Source organism: Austrofundulus limnaeus, unplaced genomic scaffold, assembly GCF_001266775.1.
Source record: "Austrofundulus limnaeus strain Quisiro unplaced genomic scaffold, Austrofundulus_limnaeus-1.0 Scaffold6368, whole genome shotgun sequence".
In the NCBI taxonomy this organism is placed as follows: Eukaryota; Metazoa; Chordata; class Actinopteri; order Cyprinodontiformes; family Rivulidae; genus Austrofundulus; species Austrofundulus limnaeus.
In genome coordinates this window covers 1,385-2,051 of record NW_013958770.1, presented here as the reverse complement: position 1 = coordinate 2,051, position 667 = coordinate 1,385, and the positions used below count along the sequence as shown (strand labels likewise).

At 40.5% G+C, this 667-nt stretch overlaps 1 protein-coding gene across 1 annotated transcript in view; it reads right to left on the bottom strand.

The window, feature by feature from the left end:
• Positions 1-3: 3 nt before the first annotated feature.
• LOC106512396 (argininosuccinate lyase) overlaps positions 4-667 on the bottom strand; it is a gene marked incomplete at both ends in the record, with an annotated part of 1,858 nt that continues 1,194 nt past the window's right edge. The window contains 3 exon segments of the mRNA XM_014001024.1: positions 4-61; positions 154-251; positions 409-465. Of these exon segments, the coding sequence (XP_013856478.1) occupies positions 4-61; positions 154-251; positions 409-465 (213 nt within the window).

Genomic DNA, 667 nt, shown 5'->3' with positions numbered 1-667 from the left:
CCATCTGATTGGCTGAGCTCGCTGCATGTGGGTGTAGCCGGGGAAAAGGACGTCGATTTCTCTGGATTAAAACACATGTGACAGGAAGTTGTTTCAACAAAGCAGAAAACCGGTGTGTTTTCATTTGACAGAGTGTGTGTGTGTGTGTTTTACATGGCTGCCCGCTCCACCAGGGTGGATATAAGCTGCAGGCAATTGTCTGACAGGATCGTGATGGCATCCCGCAGCCACAACCTCATATCCGTCACCACCTGATCAAACAAAAAACACATAATCACCAGCAGGTCTTTACTGTTCAAATTCAAATTCAAATTCAAAAAAAACTTTATTGATCCCAGAGGGAAATTAGTTAAATTAGGGAATCAGTTTCACGCGTCGCTGCAGTTTTATTGTAGGACAAAAACAAACCTGATCGTTTCTGCTCCGGCCGGTGTGCAGCTTCCCCGCTGCGGCGCCGATCAGCTCCTGCAAAAACAACAAGCAAGAATGACAGATTTAATAACAGAAAAACAAAACTTCTGGAGGATAATAGTGTTGTAAAATATAATTTACAGTTCAAAGCTAATGAAAACATTAAATGTATCATTTAGCTAATTGGTAATGTTTATTAAACCTTTATTACTGTCAACAAAAGCTGCTGCTTTTTAGTTCAAATCTGATTTTTTTT